The sequence below is a fragment of the Triturus cristatus genome, chromosome 11 (assembly GCF_964204655.1).
Source record: "Triturus cristatus chromosome 11, aTriCri1.1, whole genome shotgun sequence".
In the NCBI taxonomy this organism is placed as follows: Eukaryota; Metazoa; Chordata; class Amphibia; order Caudata; family Salamandridae; genus Triturus; species Triturus cristatus.
The window spans coordinates 519,751,635-519,776,291 of NC_140594.1; the positions used below are offsets into that span (position 1 = coordinate 519,751,635).

Below are 24,657 nucleotides of genomic sequence, written 5' to 3' on the forward strand. Positions count from 1 at the left end.
GATTGTATCATTGGACGCTACAATGGCATTTGATACGGTGGAGTGGCCTTACCTGTGGACAATTCTGGCTAAGTTTGGGTTCGGGACTGCGTTTATCCAGTGGGTGCGCCTGCTTTACTCCGCACCACTAGCACAGGTAGTGGTGAACAGGAGGGTGTCAGCCTCATTCCCGCTTAGTCGAGGAACGCGTCGGGGCTGCCCACTATCCCCCCTCCTCTTTTCCCTGGCCTTGGAGCCCCTTGCTGCATGGATTTGAGGAGACCCGATGATACGTGGGCTGAAGTGGTCCCCCGGGGGGGAGGATCGTATATCTCTATATGCCGACGATATCTTACTTTACTTGGCCTCCCCCCGGAAATCCTTGATTGTGGTGCTGGACATTCTGGCAATCTTCGGGAGGTACTCGGGACTCTCCATTAATTGGGGGAAATCCCTGCTTTTTACTTTGAGTGGGCACCCTCCTGTTCCTCCCCGAGATTGCAAGATACAAATTAATAGTGTTGGGTTAAAATATCTGGGGATCTTTATTTCCCTCGACCCCTCAGTTCGGTATGCTCGTAACCTTCTCCCCCCCTTCAGAGGCTCAAAAGTGACATTGCAAATTGGAAGAAACTTCCCATTTCACTCCTGGGCAGGGCCGCCCTTTTTAAAATGATGGCCCTGCCACGATTTATATATGTTATACAAAACACATTAGATGTCATTCCAGCGTCCTACTTCAGGGACATTGAGGACTTGCAAAGAGACCTATTGTGGGACGGGAAACCTCGAATTGCACTAAACAAACTAACACTACACTGGTACGATGGAGGCATCAGTCTCCCGGATATTAGGAAATATTATTGGGCCTCCCAGTTAGCGGCCATAACCCATGGTACCTTCGGTCACGTCGATGATCCGGGCTATGCCATGGACAAGTGGATCCTACCAGGCGGGAACTACAACAGAGCTCTTTATTTCTGTCCCCAGAGATTTCTATTAACGGGCCCCACGAAACACTCAGTCCAAATTTGGCACAACGCCACAGACTCTCTGGGCTGGAGAAACAAGTTGACCTTAGCCACCCCCTTGTGGGACTCAGAGAAACTGGGCGATCTTCGGAAAATTAAGGGCTTAGACAGGTGGGACCTTATCGGAATTTCAGCTGTTAAGGATATGTGGGGGAAGGGTAAGATTAAGTCGTTCAAAGAACTTCAAACGGAATACAAGCTGGCGGACGCAGAATACTTCCGTTATATGCAGGTTCATCACTCGCTCCAGTCCTCGCTACCCAAGGAGACACCCCCCCCCCCCAGAGGCTTCTCCGCTGGAAGACATGGTCCTCGATGGTTACCTCCCAGAGAATACGATCTCTCTAATATATAAAAAGCTGATCAACCATATGGCAGATCCTTTCCAGTCACTAAGGGACAAATGGGTGCAAGACAGGATAGAGATGGATGATGAGGACTGGCAGTTGGCGGTATCCTCTCCCAGAGTGGTGGCTATTCCAGCACGTCTGCGGCTGGTTCAATTAAAAATCCTTCATAGAACATACTTAACGGGGCCCAGACTGGTGCACATGGGGTGGACTGACACGGGGGAATGTAGGAGACAATGCGGACAGGTTGGCACCTATATGCACATTATCTGGGAGTGTACACACATAAGGTTGTATTGGCGCCAAATACATGACACCATCAGCAGGGTATTGCGCACCACTCTCCAACCGGAGGCGCGGAGATGCCTGCTAAACATATGGGAGCCTACAGATTTAAATACCGCGCAGACTCAGTGGGCCTCTTTGGGATTCATGGTGGCCAAACGTAATATTGCTCAGCTATGGGGAGCGACACGTCCGCCCACCCTAGAGGATTGGGAGGGACACCTGGACTGGTGCATGTTTAGAGAAAAAAACGTATTTCTGGCAAGGGGATGCCCTAAGAAATGGTCACGAATCTGGGGTCCGTGGAATAGCTACAGAGGGGAAATTTGTGCACCACCTTGTAACAATGATCACGAAGACCCCATCTCCCCATAACGTTCCCAGCTACTACGATATATGTATATCCTTCTATTAACGTGTCATGTGATAACCTACTCGCCGGATCCTCTGTAATGTATGCTTTGCCGATGTTTGTTAATAAAAAGAGTTATAAAAAAAAAAAAAAAGCCAAACTTCCATTAGAAGAATTCACAGCCATACAGAAGTAAGAAAGAGTACAATTTAGGATGCAAAAGACAGTTCACCATTTTCCCTGAGCACAATCTTCCTCAAATATCTTTTGGCTCATAACCATCCTAATCAGCCTGGGTTACAAATTTATGGTGCCTAAACCAGAAGTTAAATAGGGAACAGCTTACTGCAAAAAATACTGGATCAGACGCTTTGGTTTTCAAAAATTCTATAGGCAACCCAATATTGTCTGATTCCTAAATTCAAGCATATTGGCCATATCCATCTCCTGTGTATTGAAGGTATTTAATACAGGAAAACTAAATATGTTCCTCAGATTCTTGTGCTAGGCCACATGTAGGACATATTTCTATTGCTTGATCAATGACCTGGTTGTTAGGAGTATTTAAAAGTAAGCTGCCCAGCTAAAACCTAACACACAGACTTTTAGCTAGGGGTGGTGAGATCAAATCCAAAAAAGTTTCAAACTTGGGACAGGGCTTAAAACCTAAAAACTGGGTTGTTAGGCAACAGTTGGTCATTCTCACTTCATAATGCTCTGCCACTTGCACCCAGTACTTGATCTTTCTTCTAATCAATTTGTCCTTGCTAGCCCTCTCTGAACAATCCTACAGACTGAGCATTTCTAATAATCGACACCAATTTGCAACGTGTTTAGTCCATGGTAAGTTTTTTGAGCAACTAATCATTGGGATGTCCCGTACTGACTTGCTTTAATCATTTAGCTGGGGCATGGTCCACAATCGTAACCATTACGTTAAGGGTTTGAGCGAAGCCACATCCCTAAATCACCAAATAATGGAGTCGGGTGGGGGGGGTAACTGGTATAGGGAAGAGTGATCTGATGAAAATATTTCCACACACCGTCAGCTTGTGGGTATTAACATTGCCCCAGATCTCAGCGCCGTACAATGCGCCACTTTGGCTTTAGCACAGCAAAACTCCAATGCAAGGGTCAGCTCCTGAATGTCTATGGATTCTCAATATTGACTTTGACCTATGGAATAAGGTTGTATAGCTTTTATCAAGTTACCGCCCCCATCCGAGCGATTAAGTCAACCTTATCCCTAGATAGTCAAAGATCTTACTCTCTCAAGTGGTTCATCTGCGATCCTGACTGCTTGTGGTTTTCCCTTTCCCTTCCCGAAGACCATGAATTTTGTTTTTGCAACATTAAGTTCCAGGCCCCTTTGCTTGTAGAAGACCAAAAATTTGTAGGCCCATTGGTGTTGTGGAAATAAGTAGGGAGTCATCTGCAAAGAGCAGGATAGGTATTTTCTTACCATTCAAGAGGGGAGAATCGTTTCTACAGTCCATAAGCCTATCAGCCAAATCATTAAGAAACAAGGAAAACAAAGTAGGAGCAAGTAGGCAACCCTGACGCACCCCGCGGTAGATTGGAATCTTGTTAGTTTGTTTACCGTGGGTCCCCCATTAACCCTGGGTATAATTATCCTTGTGTATTCTTGCTACCAAGTTTACCAAATTGGTTGGAGTAGTCAAGACCTGCATGACTCTCCATAGCTTTTTGCTAGGAACAAGATCAATTGCAGCCCTCGGATCAACAAATGCTACGTATAATGTTTGCTTCTTTAACAACACGTACTCCAACGTGAGTAATTTGAATCTGAAGGCCTAATCGCAAGTACTTATCTTGGTTCAGAAGCCCACCTTGTAGGGGAGACAAGATTGCATTTTCATTTATGCAGGCTTGGAGTTTATCTAAAACTTACCTTGCAAAAACCATTTCAGACTATCGATCAAACGGATCAGTGTGTAATTAGAAGGGATTGAAGCGTCTCCCTTCTTATATACAGTAATTATCTCAGACCCTTTCCAGGTTGTTCGATTATCTCCTCGGGCTAATATACAGTTTGACAAAAGATTTATATAAGGAGCCCATACCACAGGTTCAGATTTATACAGGTCGCTTGGTATCCAATCTGGTCCAGGAGCCTTTGCTGCTTTCAATCTGTTTATCACTTATATGATGTCATCAAGGCTAAAAACCAGCTCAGAACCAGTACTATTAGAAAAAAAGGAGTGTCAGATAATTAAGATTGGTACCCGTAATCTCTGTGAAGCTAGTATCCTCAAACAACCATATAGCGTAGAGAAGTGGCAAACCCATTCCTCTGGCTGGATATGGTGACAGGGGGTCATAATAACATCCAGGCTTCCATGTGCGGTGATATGCCAGAAGAAGCGATTATCATTGCACCTTGCTGCTAGTAATAAGTCTTGCCAATTTTTGGCAACAAATCCTTGTTTGGTGTTAGCAAACGCAGCTTTGTGTCTGCATCGTGCCGGAGCTATCTCAGGTTGACTACACTCACTAACTGCTCTCTTTATGGCCCTTCTTGCTGATTTGCACTCAGAATTATACAATTTTTGATTGCTTCCGCCAATAGGTTTCTTACACATTAAAGATAATGGGGTAACCCAGTAACCCTCAGAACCTGGGCGTTATAATGAAAACAAAAAACAATGGTTCTGTTGGGAAACACGTAGACTTAGTTAGGTATGTACTTAATACAGATAATCAATGTTTCAGTAATCATTCAGTAAACAACAACGAAGCACACACATGAACCAAGAGATTCAGAAATTGAATTTGTTTTACTCTGTGATATGTATCAAAATATTCAGCAAAATATTTACAGGACTAACCAACCATAGAACACATAAGACGTAAAACAATCAGTGACTGAGCGTGCTTATTGACATGGAATTGACCACAAATTCACATATAACATATATATACAATAACAATACACAGTGATACACAAAAAGGTCCAAAATCAAGAGCATAGACCAAAGCAGGATATAATTTTCCTAGTTCTGATTGTGGAATTGCGTAGACAAATTGGACAAGTAACGTCGACGTTTCGACCCTATGTAGTAGTGCTGGATTGTGTGCATCTAGAGCGGGTCTTCATCAGGACAAAAAGTTGGGCTGGCGGCCTGGGATCAGAATTTTTTATAGGATTTGATTTCCTGGTATCGCATTAAGACTCTGCCGCTCATTAGCGGCAGAGTCTTAGACGGACATAGACGTCTCGACCGAGAACACTACTATGTGGCGATCGTTATGACGGAACCACTTTCTTTCAAATTGATTAAATTATTGTCAAGAATCTATGATCAATCCAGATGTCGGCTGACATCTCCTTTAATGCGATACCAGGAAATCAAATCCTATAAAAAATTCTGATCCCAGGCCGCCAGCCCAACTTTTTGTCCTGATGAAGACCCGCTCTAGATGCACACAATCCAGCACTACTACATAGGGTCGAAACGTCGACGTTACTTGTCCAATTTGTCTACGCAATTCCACAATCAGAACTAGGAAAATTATATCCTGCTTTGGTCTATGCTCTTGATTTTGGACCTTTTTGTGTATCACTGTGTATTGTTATTGTATATATATGTTATATGTGAATTTGTGGTCAATTTCATGTCAATAAGCACGCTCAGTCACTGATTGTTTTACGTCTTATGTATTCTATGGTTGGTTAGTCCTGTAAATATTTTGCTGAATATTTTGATACATATCACAGAGTAAAACGAATTCAATTTCTGAATCTCTTGGTTCATGTGTGTGCTTCGTTGTTGTTTACTGAATGATTACTGACACATTGATTATCTGTATTAAGTACATACCTAACTAAGTCTACGTGTTTCCCAACAGAACCATTGTTTTTTGTTTTCAATAGGTTTCTTACAGGCCATCTTTTTAGAAAAAAACACTTGTGAGGCCTCATATAAATCCCTATGAATTGATAATATTGTCCCTTGTGATGGGTGGGCACTATCCAGGCCGGACAGAAAATACACAAATGTCTCATAGATCTTCGATTACAAATCACTATCGGCAAGGACCCTGGGCCAGGTTACTCTTCAACGATTATTAGCTATAAGAGGCTCATGTACCATTGGAATCTGGTTGAGAAGGACACCCTCCATATTTAAAAGCAGGGGGTATGATCACGGTCAGACCTCGGAACAATCACCATATCCTCTATTAGTGACCAAATTCTAACATCTACTAGGATGTAATTAATAACACTGGCGCTGGGGCCCCGTTTAAAAATAGACTGCATATTCAAGTCTGAGTAGGTCCCCCCTTTCTAGCCCTCAGGCTCCTCCCCACAACTAGGGATGTAACCTGGAGGGTTACAGTTGTAGAACGATAATTACCAGTATTCAATGCTAAGTTTGGTAAACCCAAAATCTCATCTTCTTCTTCAAGTAAAATATTCGGTAGCGGGAAAGTTTCGAAAGAAATGTTAAACTCCCCAGCCACCAAAACGTTAGAATTGGTTGATATACACCAATTAGATCATCCACCAGGGATAGCACCTTAGACCCATTACACGGAGATACAGACCAAGCATAAACATTAAGCATAGTCACGATCAAACCTGTCGGAAAGGAAAGCGGAATCCCTAGTATCTCAGCAGAGTTGATTGGTAGCTGTTTGTATTTGCAGGTAGTAGTATTCTTTACAAATGTTACCTGTCCCACGCTAACTCTACCTGATTTCCTTGGCGCAATTGCTTCGAAGCTGTAGGTTGTATAGCCATTAATATACACCCTCTCAACGGCCCATGTCTCCTGAAAAATGCAAATATCGTTTCTCTCTACAAAAGCAAACCAACCTGCATAAGAGAGTTTAGAGCTGATGCCTGCCAGGTTCCAAGAAATCATAGACAAACCTAAGTACGCCCTATTCTGTTCTGCATGGTAGAACTTCTAGGGATTCCTGCCTCGTTAGAGCTCACAGTGCCTGTACTGGAAGAACAATTTCCAATACTGATTCTGGGGTGGTCATTGTAAAAGAAGCATTGAGTGCAACAAAGCTGAAATTGAGTGTTACTTTGGCATTGGATATAGTTTGCCTTAGAGGGGTAGGTGCTTCATAATTAAAAATATTTTCCGTGGGTATACTAATGGCACTACTGTTGATAATAGACCTTGATGCGGAAACAAAAATGCTAGCTTTGTCCCTTCAGCTATATGGGCTAGGATTCAATTGGGTTTCTTCCTATGCAATAAATATGTGTAGTGAATCCATCAGTTGTTGCCACAGCACATTTCTCCGTAAGTGGGATGGGTATTCCTAGACATGGGTCCCTTGCCCGCAGTGCCACTGGATCCGAGCTAGCCTGGCTGATGAGGTGTGTTACCCAGAAACCGGTCCAGGATGCTTGTTTCAGGTCCAGGAAGGACTTGCTAGTTTGAGCTGAACTGTTCCCAGGGGGAGCAGAGTCAAGACTGATTTGCATATGGCTGAGTCTAGACAGGGGTGTTGTAGTGTGGAAAATAAAGTTGATATTACCCAAGATCTCTTGACTGGGGGTGAATGTTTGATTCATTCAGGATTCCATCCATCATTTGTTGCCGCAGCACCTCTCTAAACTAGAGTACCCATCAGGCAATGGAGGATTGGCAGTTCCGGAGTTTGAGTCCTATTACCTAGCAGCTCAATTACAGTGGTACACACAAAGGTTGGTGGGCAGACAAGCTCTGGACCGAGCAATAGGGCCATTCATACCAGAGCTCCCTAGATTAGCTGGGGTATACAACGAACGTGTCATCCTTCAGCGGACGATACACAGGAATTAAGTGTCATGAGGCACTGCTGACTTTTTTGCTTACAAAATGCGCACACAAGAATCCCGTGCTTCCCCAATCTGCCCATCAAGTTGCTAAAGGCCCTACTCCATGGTGGGAATAGAGAGAGAATTACTGATTTGTTGGTTGCAGGTGCAACAAAGGTTGGGGACTTATTCCCAACCACGGAGCTCTTTCCCTTTGATGAATTCTGATCGGAATTTGACCTTCATCAGGGACATTTCTTGTTGCATAGGGTGGTGACAACAGCCTTTTGTAACCACTGGAAAACTAGAACGACAGAGCCACACCCCCACAAACCCTGCCAATATATTGCATCATCAGTGGGTACTGTTAAGGCAGTCATATGAATTTATAGGGAAATTATGAGGGACATGCTTAGGCCTCTGGACACTCTGAAAGCATGGCGGAGGGAACATTGGGGGCTCTCCATACCCAATAAAGACTGTGCGGACATTTTGGAGCGTTTGCCAAAAGTATCCAGAAATGTCTGATTTAAATTAAACCATTACTACATTCTGCATAGGGCATACCTAACCCTAGGACATATATACAAATATTTCCATACGGCGAAGGCGGCATGTCCGAGATGCGGGGCGATAGGGGCTGAATTTAAGTACATGCTATGGGACTGTCCCAATTAGATGGGGTAGTGGGAGGAGGTCACGGCTAAAACCATCTCTAAAATGGTTCCTTGCTCGCTCGGCCACTGCAAACTACACTGGTTCCCGTATACATCTAAAACAAAAGTTAGAAGCAGGTTTCAAGACCTAGCCTTCATCTTAGCTAATAGGGAAATCACAAGCCATTGGAAAGCCTCTGGGGGATCCTGCATAGGCACGTGGGGCAAGGAGATCGCGAGATGGGCTGGGTACGAGGTGGAGGTCCTACTTCGTGAGGTCAGGAGTGGATTGTGTTTTATAGAAGTAGCGGAAGCCTGGGAGATACTAGTACATAGCTTGAAAGAGCTGGAACCGCAGTCCCATTCACCAACACCGGAGGGTTCACCAGCACCACCTCCCTTGCAACATTAAGCCTCTGTTGGTGGCCCGACTACCATATCTGCACAGCTTATGGGTCATCCAGGAATGTCATGTTTCTCTGACTCAGCTCAGGATCAGAGCCCAGGCCTGTTGTCACACTTCTGGGCTGGGTTGGGTAATTATTTTGCCCTCCAGCAGCAGCTCAGGATCAGAGCCCAGGCCTGTTGTCACCCTTCTGGGCTGGGTTATTTACTTTTCCCTCCAGCAGCACAAACAAAGGCCTCACCCATCAAAAGAAGTAATTAACAGTACCTAAGTCAATGCTGAAGGAGGAAAGGATTGGGTGAACTACTCTGCATCAATCAGCCAACTGTCATCCTATGCCAAGAAGAGGGCTAACCCAGGCCACTCAACAAAGGAGGGAGTCCAGACCTCTGGTGCCAAACCAGAGGGAGGAGTCCTTTGAAGATTTGCTGGGGGAAGGCCCTAACAGTGATGTCAGAGAGGGGTGGAACTGAGACCCACAGAGCTCGTGTGGCAAATGACTCCTGGGTGATGCTATCTCGAGCTACACCAGAAGTCTGTGCAGGAGGTTGGAAAAGAGGCAGAGAAGTGATATGACACATCAGGATAAACCAGGGGCGTAGCCCTGCTAGACACTTCCGCCCACTTTAAAGGTCTTGAGGAGGGGAGAGATCTCTCTTGGATGTGCTTTTCTGCTGAACACTCGGGCTGAGGGTGACGCCATGGACAACTGAATGGAGGAACCCCCTGATACTCCCCTGGACTAAGGACATTAGATTGACCCCAGGACTAGTGGGGCATGCCCCAGGAGCAGGGAATCTGGCCCCCTTACTCCCCCTGAGGACTAGCTGGGGGAAAGACTGGACTCTTCGCAAGGGGACTCAGAGGAAAACAAGGCGAAGGTCTGGCGCAGGGAGCCTGTGAGACTTGCTCCCTACAATGTCTGACATCCTTGAGGCCAGGATACCTGAAGAAAGGGTTCCAGGTTTAGAAGGGCTCACCACCAGGAGCAAAATGAGACCAGAATTATCGACAACAGCCCACCGGGGCCCGAGATGGGCTCTGGTGAAGTATTGCATCACTTTTTAGCTATTTTCAGTGGCGAAGCGTGTAAGGTTCAGCCACCGTACTTGATTTCTGCATCCAGGATGGGCCAGGGCCTGGAGGGTGCCCCGAGAAGCAAGATAACAAAGGGAAAGCCCCGTTGCGCTTTTCCCCCAAGGAGAAGGGGCCCAGGATCCCATCCCTGGGCCTCTGAGAGAAGACTGGTGTGAGGGAGTGCCGTCACACATCTTCAGCTCTGAGGAGGGGGCCCAGGACCCAATCCCTGGAGCCTGAGAAGCACCAATTGGTGGGAGGGTCCATCGTGCTCCCCTGTGGAAGAAGTAGGGGGCCTGGATGCCATTCTTGGGCCCCAAAAGATCATTGCTGCTGGAAGCACCATTCTGCTCCTCCGTATGAAGAGGAGGGGCATGAGGATCCCCACCCCTGGGCCCAGAGGAAGGCCAGCAGCATACGATGTGCCTGCCCACAGGAGCGGGCAGACCAGAGTGAAGTGTCAGTTCCCACAGCAGCACGCAGGTGTGCTGGCCGTGTGGGGAGCCGGTGAGGGCCACCGGGGTGGGCTCTCTAAGCTTCTCTCCCATGTTGGGAAAATGGATGTGGGGTACCCGGTGCCCGGGTGCGACCAGGCACCCTGAGAAAAAGTAAAGCACGATGCGAGGCTGCTTTGAAAACAAAGAAAAGCTAAGAAATTCGTAGAAGTGCAGAAGAGTGCCCAATAATATCCAGTGGGGCTAATCAGGTTCGCCAACATTTGTAAAGGAAAACCACTTGTTTGCGGCTTGTGGTGACCCCAGGAAAACAGGGTCATCAGCAAAATGGTGCAAATGTGTGGGGAGCTGCAAGAGCAGCGGCCTCCCCAAAAGAAGTTCAGAGTACCCACCCTTAGTTTGGTGGGACTCAAGGGTCATAACCCCTCAAGGGTTTCCTGACATTTTAAGTATTCCCTTGGCTGGTGCTTTCGCTCTACAGCTGGGAGTGGTATGTCCTCGATGGACCACAGATTATGGCTGCACACCTTGAGGCCTGCAAGTGGTGCAATAGGAGTTTTCCTGTTGAGAGACACCCTCTAGGGGTCAAATGTGGTTAATTTCACATGTGTGGTTACAGCAGCGATGTCCTTTGGGGACTATGTTTAAAGTTCAGTATTTCACCTGAAAAGTTGTTAAAAGAGAATGCTGCCAACACCATCTAGGATGAGTGATATAATTGCATAGTAATGTAATTATAAATTTGATGCCCTTTAGGGGCGGTGGCTAAACTACGTTATGATGAGTACCAAGATGCCCCAGTCATGCTAGACATTCCCTCTTGCAATGCTTTAGTTAAATAATGAGACTGAAAGCCACTCGTAATCAAAGTTTGCAATCTTTATTGCCAGTATTAAGAGCCCTCAGTTATGGTCATACGTGGTTATTGCATTTATTCCCATAATGAAATGCTTGATGAGATAATGAAGTTACCAGCCACTTGCTTTGGTGCCAGTATTAGGTGTTCTTACTCAAAGTTATATTCAACCCTGTCATTTAGGGACAGGATAATGTTTACACATGTGAGTTGTGGTATCAGACCCCCCCACCTCCTTGTAGGGAGGGGTGTGAAAGATTACGCAAGGCCATCCAAAAGTATTTCTATCTGCTTGTGTATATTTGTAAATTACTGCATAGTATGAGTAGTGTCTGAAATAAATGTACTTTTTTCAAAGGAAAATGCACCAACTGGACAATCAATTATTGAGAGATGTTATTGTACATCTGTGAATGGTGACTACAAGCCCACACCACTTCACTTAAATAAGTCTTAGACAGCTCCGCCTCGCTACCCTGTGAGAGTCAAGCTCTACAATGGGGTGTTTGTTTTCCACTGAAGGACAAATGTAGACCCATTACTTGTGTAGGCTACACAACTAATGACTCATTTAGAAACAGTCATGATATGCAGCACTGTACAAGTTAACCCCTAAAAAAGTAATAACAATCACTTATGTGTATTAATCACAGATAGTAAGTTGCAGGCAGCACACAGTCTAAGATCTTACCTTACACCATTGCAAAGGCTAATGCTGGCTTCAGAGTCACTATCATTCCTTATATAGCCATGATAATAACAGTGGTCCTATGGAAAAATAAATATTTAATGTATTAAATTCATTGATATAAGCATCATATTATTTCTAGCACAAATGATGCACAAAAGAATACATAGTATAAGTAAACACAAGGGAAACCCAAGAAGCAATTGGGATCAAGGGTAATCTGCATTTTAAGGTAAAATAGTCCCTCAGTAATCAGGTAAGAACCAATACTCTGGAGAGACAAATAATATCCAGGATTAGTCTAATTGGACGTATAACAACCTTTTCATTCCAAAATGTAACAATAAATTATAGAAGATCAAACTCGCTGGGGTAATCCTCAACAAGTGTTAAAAACATGGAGAAAACAGGCAAACAACATTATGTGACCATCAATAATGTACACAATAGGTGTCACTTATTTGTAGACACTATCTAAGGAGAGTATGCCTGGGACACATGTTTTGAGGCTTACAGAGAGTGCTACAAAACAAAAGACACTATAGGAAGTTTGCTGTGACTGGACATTCCATGGTGCACCATCACAGGTGGCAGTGAAGTAATGTTCTTGATGTGGTGGGGTGGCAGAGGGTAGGAGACAAGGTTATACCTCCCCAAACGTAAAAAATGTGTTTTGGGCTTAAAGGCACTCTGCTAAAATAGCACCCCTTCTAAAACATATGCTTAACAAAAGTTGTGATAAAGGGAGGCTTCCAAGAGACCAAACAATAGCTAACATCGTGGTGATCCAGAAAGAAGGTAAAACCCAACCGTGAATTGGGCTCCCTTTTAAATGCAGAAGATAAAATCATGGCCAAATTGCTTGCAACCTGCCTAACTCCAGTTATAGGGAGAACACTGCTGCACCCAAAAACCAAATATATACATTTATAGGGTCAGTGCATTTTGCGATTGATGATGTTTTGTTACATAATCAATACAGGATCATCATCAGGACAACAGAAATCTCTTCCGGATTGCATGAGTTATATCATACAAAAAAATCATACATAGTTAACACTTATCAAAGCGTAATTTGGGCATTATGTTTACAGAGCTCAAGCGGGCAATATTGTGAGAATTGCCTGATTCAACAATCCATGATACTCCAAGTGTACGTTAGATGCAGAGGAAAGAGACTCAAGGCCGTCCTAATCAGGCAAACAAACATAAACTGCAGCCTCCAACATTTCCTCGCCACCCAATGCAAGCATTCACAAAAACTGTTGTGGGGTCCCCTTCCTCTCAACTAGTGACAGAACTGTGGCACAGACGAATGGTCATAGGCTGCTAAATGCAGGGTCTCTGATCCAGAGCCATCGGTATGGGCTCGGTTGGCCTAATCTGAGAGTCCACTGAGGGCCTATGCATGAGGAAACTTTGAGACTGGGATGGTCTAAGCTCAAAGAATGCAATACAGGCCGATCATGTACAGAAACGTCAAGAAACAGTAATGGTAAAAGAACAGCCACGCAGCTGTTATTGTTTGTAGTGTACAGACACAGCGCTCAACTTCTATATGGCCTTACTGCTCCGAGACAATGCCCAATACCAAACCCGATACTAAAAGGGAGTGCTAAAGGAATCCAAAGAAACTCTTGTGAATGTTAAAAAAAGATTGATATTAAAGCGTTGTCCTTCTTAGATGTCCAAAAACACAGGAGCCATAAAATTGTTTCAATCCAAAGTTTCCTTTTATTTATTCTTTCAGTAATCATCCAAAAGCAGCCCAGCCAATGCGTTTCGTCCCCAGAATGGGTATAAATATTAGAAAAAATATATAAACACATTTATAGACACGAAAACATATAACATCACCCAATGCATCCCACTTAATGCTGGTAAATTGTTGTTCATATTAAACAATAAATACCATTCTACAATGAGCATATATGACAGAGCGCCTACACATTTGTTCGAAACATTACAATCCAAGTATGTATTGCATAATCATTGAGATCTACAGAACATCATGCAGTTGTAATTTGATATTACAAAAAAGTCCTGATATCTTGTACCTCGTTAAAAATATTACTCTACCTATCTTGCTACTTACTAACCATCACAAATGATATAAAAATATTTTTTTTATCAAATCAAATATTCTTTATTCGATGAAAATTCATCATAAAAGAGCAATTAACAACACAATACAATGTAAAATTTCCAAACAGACGATTAATAAAACACAATTAAGCACTAGACCACTTAAGGGTAAGCACAGTCACATATCAACATGATGAAAATCCTAGCCAACTACTCTTGACTAATAAGTGGGTCAGAATGGGTTTTACAGCACCTCATGCGGGATCGCCAAGCATTGCCCAAAAATTTTGCGACTCCACAGACCATGGCAATCGAAGAGGTATCCGTGCTAAGTATCCGCAAGGCCGATACGTGGCATCTAACGCCCAAATTCTTACATAACGGCTTTAACCAGATCCTCCTAGCAACCCTATAAGCTGGGCAAGCAAAAAAGAAGTGTGCCACTGACTCTGTAGGGGCTGCACAGCCTGGACATGATCTCATTTTGCCGACATTCTTTTTCCACCCCGAGGTATAATCGTTTACTGGGAGGATCCCAAGCCTAACCTTCAAGTAAAGAGATCTATCTAAAGGCTGCTCAATGTAATCCAAAAAAGGTTCAAAGCTCCTTGACCACTTAAAGGACAAGAAGCGCTCAGTAAGTGAGCCCACAGAACTACTAGAAAGAGTCTCCTGCTGTACTAGGTTCCAGTAGAGCTTTTTAATCACCATCTTGGGCGGAGGTGATTGGTTTGCCCATGAGTCGCTCAAACCCAAGAGCACCACCAACCGCTTCAAGTTGCTCAGCCACTTAATCCTATTATTGGTATTTAGCTGGATTAATTCATCTAGGGCAGCAGCGTAATCCTGGAGCTCCCTTGTCCTGCGCAGACGAACCCAGAAGAGTAACGGGCGTAAGCGCACTAAATCCTTAAGGGGGCGCCTGCCCATATCAGCCCTTAAGGGGAATAGGGGAGTGGAGACTGGGAGGGCTACTGCATCTCTCAAAAACTTGTTTTCGGCTCTGTCCAGCTCTGCAGTATTTTCAAACCCCCATAATTCTGAGCCATATAGAGCGGACGGGAGAACTTGGCCTTCGTAAATAGTTAGGAGCGGTGAAAGGGGTTTGCTTTTAGATTTACGATATTCACTCATAACCGCCCCAGAAGTTCTTTTATAATTTAACATCATTTTAGCCAAGTGATCCTTCCAGCTCATGCGACTATTGACCCTAATGCCCAAATAGTCATAAGAGTCTACCAGCTCCAAGGGCTCTCCATTAAGTAAAAGATTATTTCTAAATCTGGGTGAAGGTGCTAGAACCATGAGCTTAGTTTTTAGAGTGTTGATAGTGAGACCTCTATCAGAGCAAAATGCACTAAATCGGTTCAAAAGCTTTTGTAAGCCAGACGGCGACTTCGAAATTAAAATAGTGTCGTCGGCGAAGAGGAGTGTAGGGATTTTAACACCTGCCAGGGATGGAGCATCAGCTGATTCTTCTCTTAAGTATTCCACCACTCCATTCACAAAAAGAGAGAACAGCGTAGGAGCCATGACACATCCCTGGCGTACACCCCTCTTCACGGGGATCTTTTCAGTTAGTTCCCCTTGGGTGCCCCACCTGATCCTGGCATAATTCCCCTCATGGAGGTGCACGATTAAACTCAAGAGGGGACCAGGAAACCCCATATTCTCCAAAACCTCCCACAGTCTCTCACGTGGTACCAGGTCAAAAGCAATCCTAAGATTATTATTATTTTTTAATAAGTTAACAGTTCCCGTTCAAAAACACTTTTTTGTATATTTTTGTTTCTTTTTATATAGCATCATAATTTATACATAAGCCAATATAACATCAACATTTATGTAGAGAATTAAAGATCATGATCCCCCACTCACTTTTGTTCAATTTATCTGATGAATCATCGCCATTAAGATACTCCTGATCTTCCAATGTGTTCGATTCCTAATAGTCTTTTTCACAATCAGATCAATGCCCGAAAACTGACTATACTGGGGTACAAATTTGGAGGGTGGCTCTAGACCACATTCACAATTGTAATCCATTTCCGCATCCATTTCAGTATAAGCATCATCAATATAAAAGTCATCATCCTCATTCAGTGATAAAAGGACATGTACGTCTTGCACATCAGAGATTGTCAAGCAGCAGTAAGGAACCAGGAAACTAAATACCCACTGGCAGAACATATTAAGGAATGTCACCCTCCAGCAACAGAATTCAAATTCCATGGAATAAAAAGAATAGAGAAGGGCCCGGGGTGGTGGGAGTGTGAGGGGGAGATTTAGTCTTGATACTCAGCCAAATAGAAGCAAGATGGATAAACAAGCTAAGAGCGGTGGAAATTGTGCTGAATGTGGAAAATGGGATGCATTACTTTCTGTAGGTCTGCTTGGGTTATAGATCGTATTGGTACTGAGCAGTTAATACAAGTGTAATAATCTGTGTACTTGGCTGTCTGTCGGTATGATTGTATTCTGCAGAAATTGCAAGTTCTTTTTAGGTTAGGGGAGGGCAAGAGAAAATAGAGAAAGAGGACATTACAAGAGATTTTATTGGTGCATAATGATTCTAATGACTGAAAAAAAATGTTTTTGGGTAATCCTCTACTTATTGTCCTTGTCTGCATTTAACAGATGTAAGTTAATGTTCCCAGTTTTTAATGATAAACGGGCAAGGAAACATCGGCGCAATCGGGTAGGGTATTTCTATTTGGATGACATGTTAACCAGTTAGGACGCATTTGTGGCGTTTTCCTGTCTGGTCGGGTTTGAACCAGTGCTTTAAATGGGCCGGTATTCACCGGTACTGAGTACCGGCACTTATTTTTTCCTCCTCCAAGAGTACCGGCACTTCTCTGTTATTAAATAGAGTACCGGTACTCACTGTCATACAAAGTCATGTGAGCATGCATCGCATTTCTACACTGCGGCGCATGCTCACATATTGGTGATTTCACAAGGAGAGCAGTGACGCCATGGCGCCAAAGCAGAGCAACGTGTGACCCAGGCGCCGCCCATTGGACTCAAAGGCCTTCGACCCCCCCACCCCCCCTCGTGTGTTGCAGCCCGGATGAGACAGTTTCCCTGGGTACAAACACAGCTGCACCCGAGTACTTCACAGGTCTTTAAAAGACCTTTTGCTCGTTAACGAGGCTTTGAAGTTTTTCACCCCTTAGAGCCACCTGCACCTCCACTCTACCTTTTGCTTGAAGAATCAGACCCCCCACCCCACACGAAATTTGACTCTAGTTGTGCCTCAGGTGTGACCTCCCCCCCCCCCCCCCCCCACAGGAAGCTATGCGGGAAGAAAGGGAAGCTCTTTAAAAATCCCAATTTGCTCTGGCTTTTCCTTTCTTCTGTGCGAAAAAGACGGAGAGCAGGGCATTGCAGCTGGCGGGTGAAAAAGGGGACAGCTGAGGAGAGCTTTCAGAAATGAAGGGGTATAAGCACAGTCAGCTAAATAAATCAAGGGGCTATCTGAAAAAGAAGAAAGGGGCAAGCAAAGATATTTGAGAATACACTGCGGGCGTGGGGCAGTGGCAGGGCCGGCTTTAGGGTGGTGCGACCGGTGCTATATAACTAATTCAATGCATCTGAGAGAGTGTGGTTATGGTGACTTGGTCACTGTTAAAGGGTGCTAGTGAGAGAATCCGTGGTGGAGGTGGTCATTGGGGGGGGGGGGGCGCCAACAAACATTGTCGCACAGGGCGCCACCAGCACTAAAGCCGGCCCTGGGCAGTGGGTTTAAAATAAAGCACCTGATGGATGAGATGGGGATCATCTGATGAGAGTCGGGGTGGGTAGGTGTCCCAAGGAATGACACAGCTCGGTGGAAGGGGCCTGTTGTGTGAGGACAGAGCTACAGCTACAGTGGCAGAGACTGGTATTTTAAATGGGGGAGGGGTATCCCAGAAAAGCAAGAGAAGGAATTTGATGAGATGAACAAAGGGACATTTAAGATGAAAGGTGGCGTGACCACCTGAAAAAAGAGAAAATGTAAAGAGACAAATGGGGCATCGGAGGGGACATGGGGCTAAGTAAGGGCTAGGGACATCAGAGGGTAGAGGTAGGAGAGTATCTCGTCATCCAAAAGAGTGTTATCTAAAACGGGGGCGGCAGCTGAATAGAAAAATAATTTTGAGGGGACAGTGGTATTTTTAAGTCGTGTTTTTTTTTTTTTTTAGCAACTAATATAAAGTTTACCATAATGTGACTCATTTTTTTGTAACAAAATTAAACAATGAAAGGCTCAACAAGCAATCATAAGAATTCAGATCGCATACTTGGAGGAAGAATGGATTTATCAAAATACTTAACCACAGTGTAGACCTTACTAGGGCACACTGGAAGGGGAAGAATAATGTGCACGGAGTTAAAAATGCGCATTTAACAGAAAACACTGAACGTAGCTAATAATATAAGCATTCAGACACGACTAAGACATGACGTCCCATGGCTTGGTGAATGTTTCTCATTCATTTCTATGACGTTACACTTTGAATTGCTTCCAGAATGCTTGTGTCTGATATCAAGCATTTCTCAGAAACGAGGCCTATTCCAGATGGTCAAGTACGGTTTTTTGCTGTCATACACATGCTCAGTCACACTTTTTGGTATTTCTTTGTTGTTTAAACCCGATAAGTGCTACTCTCGAAACAAAAGCGCTTCAACACCCCCATCAGGGGTAACAAGCGCTATATAAATGCAAACCTTTTTCCCTCTTCTATCTCTCTGCTATCCTTCTGAATCCAAATAACTGACTAACCTATCCACCACTCAAATTACTTTCAGATTTTCACTATACTAACTCAACACTAATCCTTCTTGGGTTCCGGAGTAGTGCGCTACTCGCCGAAAAAGCGCTTCGACGCCTCGTATGGGGTAGTAAGCGCTATATAAATGCAATTACAATACAATACAATACCTTCAGTGTGGGTGGATTTGGCCAACTTCTACAAGCCCTTGATGGGAAGTGTTACAGTGGTTAAGGTGTTTTCATGGGTTTCTGAATATTGTTAAGGAGGCTAATGGGCAGAGAGTTGCCTCCATTCAGGTGGGTGAGGACCAGGGCTTCGACTGACACCGACATCTGGAAGGAAGGATGTCTGGAGGCAGAGCTCTTACCATACTGGGACAGGCCCATATCCAGTTACCTGCCACAGATGCAGAAATTACTAGATTCCCCAAACAGTGAATGTTACTGACATCCTACAATAATCACAAACGGGGAAATTCTGTTTTATTTCTGCATGTCAAAGACTCTCTGCCTTCGGGGAGGGACACTTACAGCCAGCCCTTCACCTCCTTTTATAGCGAACTGATGCAAATTCACATAACTTTCTGGGGAAAATAACTGCAGTTTTCAGCTAAATAAAGTAAAACCATCTACTTTAGGTGTGGTTTATCTTTCATTTGCTGCCTTCTTATGGATGCACACCCAGCACTCCCGCTTGGGAGTTCTGCACCCACAGAGTGCCACTAGTGTGTTGTGACAAAAGTATAATATGAAAATGGATTTCCATCCATGTAAAATTAGTGAATTGGCAAAGTCGTACACAGACTACTGTAAATATTGTCCCAAGAATGTAGTTGTCATTTCAGAAGTGGCCAGAGGGCTAGACCCCTCAGGCCAGGCATGGAGCTTAAGAACCAACCAAACTACTACATGCCAGGACACATATCCCCGCACTGGACGCAGGGATCAGGCAGAGAAGTCAAAAGAAGGAAGGATCATGGTTATCCGGGGAATCGCAGGCATGTGTTTCCTGCTGTAATGCTGTGGAGGCATCCATAAGTGTGCGGCTGTGAGCAGTACAAAGATATGAACGAGAATTGCAAAATGTCTGCCCCTCCCAATGCCCCTTCCAATTTCCACTACAGCAGCTTAGAAATCTGTAGGGTTCTACTGCGCTATGAGGTGCACCAGACTGGTCATCACCAGTTGACACAACAGCTGGCTGTATCTGGTATTCATAAAAAATTGAGCCACGTAGTAGGAGTGGGAGCACCAGGGAACCCAGTTGACACAACAGCTGGCTGTATCTGGTATTCATAAAAAAAGTGAGCCACGTAGTAGGAGTGGGAGCACCAGGGAACCCAAAGCATCCAAGTGAGGAAGCCAAGCCTTGGACTTGAGGTGAAGGAGCAGGCCTAAGGGAAGCTTTGAGCATCAAACACATGTGGGTACAGGGTGCCTCCCATATCAGAAACCGTGGCTACAGCAGGCCTGCTGACCACCATCATCAGTGACACTGTGGTCATATGTACATGGTTATATGTGCCTCCATCCCTTTACTAGCCCCTCAGAATTTTGGACTAGATTTTGCTGGGTGGCACAGTATCTGAAAGTGAATGAAAGGGTGAAATATTATTGCTCTGTAACCCAGATAACTTTCTTCTCCCAGGATCACTAGCATGACAACTGATGGCTTCCTTTCACCCGATGTGAGTGAGAGTTGCATTTTAGGATGTAGTCTTTTTTCCTTTAATCAATTTTCAGTAAAACAAGTCTCTGCACCTTTTAATGTTTTGTTTAATATACAGGTGCCTCTGACAAAAAGGAAAACGTGATAGTTACCTTTCAATAGTCTGTCAACTAGTACAACTTAACCCCCCGGGCAGGTTGCGACTGGTACATTTCTTAACTGTGGGGATGTCTGGCTGGCTAGGCCAGACACGGATCGGCGACCCGCATATGTTTATGTACTTCCATGTGTAATGTATCCTGCTGAACCACGTATGCTTTCTTTGTTATACCTTGAAAAAAAAAAAAAGCAATAAAAACAGATTTGCAAAAAAAAAAAAAAAAAACTAGTACAACTTAACCTCTTCAATGCCCATGACGAGCTGGTCTCGTCATGGGCCGCGGTTGCGCTGTGCCCATGACGAGACCAGCTCGTCATAAACCCCGCCCGCTAATGCAACGGCCGGCACAGGGCGGGGAAAGGGGCGGGCACTGAAGGGGTTAATACATGCAAGGGCATCAACAATAAATTGCAGAGGGAAGCAATTTGTCATCATTCAAAAATTCTTGAGCCCTTCAAATATTTTTCATTAGACTCGCCCTTAGTCCCGCCTCTAGCCCCGCCTCCTTGCCACACCCCCAGCTCGATCTGATGAGTACCTGCACTTTTTTTCCCCATTTAAAGCTCTGGTTTGAACAGGTGATAGGCCCGATAATCAGCTATCAATATGTACATTTCTGTTCCGCTCATCTCTATAGGACCTTAGATTTCGGTAGTGTAATAGATTATAATTAAAACTCAAACACATGTGAGCAAATATCCGCAGGTTTCAAAGGGGAACAGGAACATAAAATGCCAGTGTTAACTTGTAAGGTCTTTCTCATTGGATTATATACCAACCAATCAGGGTTGACCTCTAGCGGTTCCCTCTCCGGTCAGGTCTGAATAAATGACAGGTGCATGAGTCAACACAAGCTTTTGGGGGTCTTCTTATTAGATAGCCTCCCATCCAATCATGATGTGCAGCTGACGGTTTCCTTCTTAGATTGGTACCCTTTTCCAGTGCCATTAACCTTATATTTATGACATGATGGTGATTTTTTTCGATTGTTATGTGAACACTTTTTTATGTTGGGATTATCTTTAGGATGTTATGATTTGGGTAGTGGCATGGATTGTAATTCAAACTTAACCAATGTGAGTGAATTTCCAATCAGGATGCACCTCGTATGATTTCCTCTCTGGTCAGGCGTGAATGAATGACACGCGTGATAGCCAGCACATAGCATTTGGTGACTTTTTATTGGATATCTATGACCTGATGACTTTTTTGAATGAATATGAACTAAAGCCAATGGCCACATGGTGCCTCGACCTATCGTGACACACTGCTGCATAATCATTGGAGTGCATAACAATCAGGATGTCCAGATCGACCATTCGCTACATATCAATGATTAACCAAAACCTTAGACTGTACTTCTAAAGTCCGTGCGATTTATTTCACTTAACGTTATATTATTAAACACGAAAGTATGCCATTTAAATCATGTCATATATCGGACAACACTGTATTTTTCTTCTACAATGACAAATTGTGCATAAAAAAAAAATTCTATGCACTATTTGTCATTGTAGAAGAAAAATACAGTGTTGATTTAAATGGCATAACTTTGTGTTTAATAATATAAAGTTAAGTGAAATAAATTGCATGTTTTGTTGCCATACACTCTCGGCAACTTCGTCAGGGCTGTTGGGGAATCAATCTTCACCTCAGTCCATTTTCCACATCCAATCTAATAGCTGCTAATGTCCGCATACCAGCGACCACCTTCATTAAAGGAACAAGCGCCAAATGGTTGCGTTCCACCTTACAGACATGTCAGTCCCCATCGCGCTACAGTTTTCTTTACGTTCTCTCGTCCAGCACGATCGATTCCCCAACAGCCCTGACGAAGTTGCAGAGAGTGTATGGCAACAAAACATGTTGGCCTGTTGCAATTAAAAGTGGCCAGATACATGTCTGCTTTTTAAACTGAGGACGCTCACAACAATTAATAAAAGATGTGCTGTATGTGAGTGATACCTCAATTTTCACTTAGGAGAACTTCATTCTCTCTGCACGGTTGGGGATGAGAAAACGCTGAGTGAGCCACAGAATCTCAGTGTTGTCTGTCACACATTTGTTGCTTAACTTTCCACCTCTGTGGAATTCGCTCACACACCTCTTTTTCTCCATTTATTTTCTGTTGAGGCTAAAAAAGTGACTGATGATGACAACGTGGGCATACTGGCGCGTACCATCCAGCAGCCCTGTGGTTTGCGCACATAAGGTGCTTTCTAGCCTTTTCACACATTTTTTCAAATGTTTCTAATTTCGCTCGAGCATATTCTGAGTTGCATTTCCACCACCCATTTCATGGTGGTGGCCCCACCATGAAAAGGTCGGCGCACATGTATGTGCCCCCCCGGGTGATTTTGCCCATGGGGGTGTGTCCAGAGTGGGCACATGTCGTGCCCTCCTTTATGTGCACTTTTGTTCATGCATTGAGTGGCATGCACGACATGATGCATGCCATACCGTGGAGAAACGTGCTGTAGGCACAGTCATGGCGGCTGTCTGCTTGTTAGGCTCCCCTATGAGCCCTACAGACCACCAGAGTGACACCACCTTCACGTCATCCCCCTGCCCTGGATTAAGCTTGGAATCCGGCGGGATGGTGAACCAAGGGTTTGGCGGTCCTCCTGTGAGCTCAGCGGTGGCAGTTCTACAGGAGAACCACCAAACTTGTAATGATGCCATAAATCACTGTATCACATCAGTACCTATGGGTCTGAATCCTGACTAGCTCATTTTTTTATTTCAATTTATTTATTTGCATTTTCAGTATATTGTTTTACAACAAACACAGGGCATATTTTACAGAGCATATAACACTTATTATTTTGTGGCGTCTGATCTACATTATTAAGGCTCAACAGATCTAAAAGGTTGGCAATACAATTCTATAGCTGATGCATGGTACAACTTGGTTCAACATATGGTGCATTATGATTCAGTACATGTTTTACCGAAGCTTCATACATATAGGGCAGCAGCTATTCTAGGGCTGCTTTAAGTCTGGTTAACTCCTGCTTCCTGGATTGGAACAATGCAATGCCAACAAATACAAAATCTTAATTTAACAAACTAGCGAGCCTGATATAGTTTCAGTTCTTACGTTGTGCAGGTTACCCAGCCCCCTGAGCCGTAGGTCAGTTGATGTCAGTTATGTATGAGTTAGTGCCTCCGGCTTGCAGGCACTTGCTTCAACTATCTAGCGAGCTCTCCCTCCCGCTCTGGTGTCCGGGACATGGACAGGTCTGGGGTCACTGTTGCCTCAGGCCTCCTCCCCACTTTGTTGGGCAATAGGGCATTTGCATAGACCAGCAATCTCCTCTCTATGCAATGCAATACTTTTCGCTTGGACCCACACATGTTGCCAATTGTCGGTAGTAGGGTGGTGTTTGCTTTTCCGATGCTTTTCCAATGCTTAGTGACCAATCTCTTCGCAGTTATAAGTCCTAAGTCTATAAATCTGGAGGTGGCTTTGTTATTTTTGGATCTAGGAAATATTCCCAGTATGCATTCTTCCCAGCTGTGCATTTGTGGGAGAGCTGTATATTCCGAGAGGCTCCCCTTCACCTCCTGCCAATACAGTCACATCAAGGGACATAGTACCCCCAGGGGCACCCCGCTTTCCCCCCTCCCCCAAATTAGGTTACCCAAAGAAGACACAAGAAACAGTTGTAACTGGGTAACAAATGCTGCAGGATTTATTACATAATTCCAGGATATGTAATAGGTGGGTTATCTTACGGGCGATCCAAGGGCAGGCGGCCATCTACTTCACCTGCCCCGCCTGATGAGCCGGGCAGCACGGGAACGACCCGCAAGTGCTGCCCCCCAAGTGATTCTTTTTTCGATCACGTGCCGTTGAGATTCTACTCACACCCCCCCTCTCGGGGCGGAGCGTCGCATAGCAAGCCCCCGGTTGTTCAGGCCCACAACCGCCCACAGGCCTAGCGGGGCGCCGACCGGCTTCCGGGACCTCTCTGGAGGCTCCTCGTTTTGGCTCAGGCACCACGTGGTGCCGCGCAGAGGTACCCTTTGTACCGGCCTGCTTCCAGATCGCCCTGTAACTCCGC

General features: G+C 44.5%; 1 protein-coding gene across 1 annotated transcript in view; it reads right to left on the reverse strand.

Annotated features, from left to right (window-relative positions):
* The window catches only part of LOC146784501 (zinc metalloproteinase-disintegrin-like VLAIP-B), a 3,966,015-nt gene that overhangs the window by 3,441,352 nt on the left and 500,006 nt on the right, over window positions 1-24,657 (reverse strand). The window contains exon 5 of the mRNA XM_085632966.1: window positions 11,921-11,997. Coding sequence (XP_085489092.1) covers window positions 11,921-11,997 — 77 coding nt within the window. The remainder of the gene's footprint in view (window positions 1-11,920; window positions 11,998-24,657) is intronic.